This window comes from Megalops cyprinoides, chromosome 6 (assembly GCF_013368585.1).
Source record: "Megalops cyprinoides isolate fMegCyp1 chromosome 6, fMegCyp1.pri, whole genome shotgun sequence".
NCBI classification, from domain to species: domain Eukaryota; kingdom Metazoa; phylum Chordata; class Actinopteri; order Elopiformes; family Megalopidae; genus Megalops; species Megalops cyprinoides.
Window position 1 is genome coordinate 1,886,214 of NC_050588.1, and position 1,896 is coordinate 1,888,109.

The 1,896-nt window shown below is 46.3% G+C and overlaps 1 protein-coding gene across 1 annotated transcript; it reads right to left on the minus strand.

Annotated features, from left to right (window-relative positions):
- Window positions 1-318: 318 nt before the first annotated feature.
- Window positions 319-1,675, minus strand: LOC118779203 (homeobox protein Hox-C4a-like). Its single transcript, XM_036531177.1, has 2 exons — window positions 1,218-1,675; window positions 319-701 (listed from the first exon to the last, which is right to left on the minus strand). Exons 1-2 carry the CDS (start codon window positions 1,651-1,653, stop codon window positions 319-321), a joined length of 819 nt encoding a protein of 272 aa, XP_036387070.1. The 5' UTR covers window positions 1,654-1,675.
- Between the last annotated feature and the right edge of the window lie 221 nt (window positions 1,676-1,896).

The window sequence follows — 1,896 nt, forward strand, 5'->3', positions numbered from 1 at the left end:
TTCAAAACAACATACTAAAAATCAGTTTATTTCTATTTCAAATAAATAAACCCTGATGTGCAGTGTAAACAATCCTTAGGGATTCGCATTAAGCCATGCTATACAACATGCATTTTATATAACTGTGGACTTAAAGGAAAACCTTTTTTTACGCACAAGACAACGAAGACCCTAAACATATAAAATATATATATATATATATATATATATATATATATATATATATATATATATATATATATATAGATGTGTGTGTGTGTGTGTGTTATAAATAATCAGTCATCTTCTTTGTCCTCATCCGTGAAATAATTGTCTGTCTTATAACCTTGTAATATCCTCGTCTCGTTCGGCTCCGGGCACCCGCGAGTGTTCCTCGGTAGCTGCCACCGTATTAGAAGCCAGAGCAGCCGAGACAGTGCCCGCTGACGAGGTTGTGTTGGATCCAGAGGATGTGCCCGCGGGTGCGGAGGATCTGACTTTGGTGTTGGGTAGCCTATGGTCTTTTTTCCACTTCATCCGTCGGTTCTGAAACCAAATTTTGATCTGCCGTTCAGAGAGAACCAAGGAGTGCGCGATCTCGATGCGTCTTCGCCGAGTTAGGTAGCGGTTATAGTGGAATTCCTTCTCCAATTCTAATACCTGCTGGCGCGTGTAAGCAGTCCTGGACCGCTTGGGTTCTGCTCCATTGTAACTGGCATTCACTGGAAAAAGGGAGAAGTGAAGAGAAGAGGGAAGAAGGGAAAAGAGCAAGGAGGAAGGGGGAAGCAAGACTGGCGTGAGTTGAGACTTGAAAGGAAGTAGTGAAAAGGAGAATGGGGGGACAGTATTGGTATTATGTGCTCATCTCCAATGTTTCATACGAGCTACTCTTAGTCTCCCTAATGGGTACGACGTCCAAAGTGAGAACCGCTGAATTATTTATTCAACATTGCAAAAACTGAGGTTTTTTGTTTCCTCTTCCTCTCTCTCCCCCTCAGTCACATACATAACAGCGAGAGCCACATGGCAACACGGCTGCCCAGACTAGTACCTCAGCCATAAAATTTATGGTGGGTGTAATTACTAATGCCGAGTCGTAAATCCGCCTCAATTGTGCCATTTCAAAGGCTTCTCTCCCATCGTTGCACGGACGACTTAAGAGATTGAGGTAAAATAAAAAGAGAGAGGGGGAGTGCGCGAGCGAGGGAGTCAGTAAGAAATACACACAAGTTGCCTACCGGTGCTGACGTGGATTTTCCTCATCCACGGGTATACTACAGGCTGCTTGGACGAAACTGTGCTGTTAGGATGCTCCGGGGTGGCTTGGATGCAGGCGGGAGGCGCAGCCGGTGGGGTTGAGGGGGACGTGGGTAACGGTGGGGGCTCGCGAGGAGCTGGTTGCGCTTTCCCAGGAAGCAGGTGTCCTGAATGTGGTAGCCCGTGCCCTCTCTGGGTCTCGGGTTCGGAGATGCTTGCACAGCTATATTGGCGCTCCTGGTAGGTCGCTCGCGAAGGGTACAACTCCTGGTGATGATGCTGGTAGCCAGTGTCCCTCGTACGGCTGTAATATTCGGGGCTGTGGTCTGGGATGTAGCTATTTTGCGAATATTCCTCGCATGGAGGAAATTTCGGATCGATGTAGTTAGAGTCCATCAAATACGAGCTCATGATCATTAATTTCTGGAGTGGAAAATAATTTTTCTACCTTTGTCGTTTTTCTGCTCCATAAAGCCCTCCTACTTGCGAGCGACCCTGTAAAGTTACTTTTACCACGTGATGAGGCAGTCCAATAGCAGCAGGCGAGCTAGTGCCCGGATAAGGAAACAACTGTTTATTCGCAACGTGCCCTCTTTATGCATACTGAGAACATAAGAACGCGTGTATATGTTTCTATGTATATATCTAGGTGCGTGCGCG

Bases quoted from the DNA above. Each gene is read 5' to 3' on its own strand.
- LOC118779203 (XM_036531177.1), bottom strand. From the start codon at position 1,653: ATGATCATGAGCTCGTATTTGATGGACTCTAACTACATCGATCCGAAA. The intron at 702-1,217 runs GTAGGCAACTTG...CCCTTTTTCCAG, and splicing joins GAAAATCCACGTCAGCACCG to TGAATGCCAGTTACAATGGA.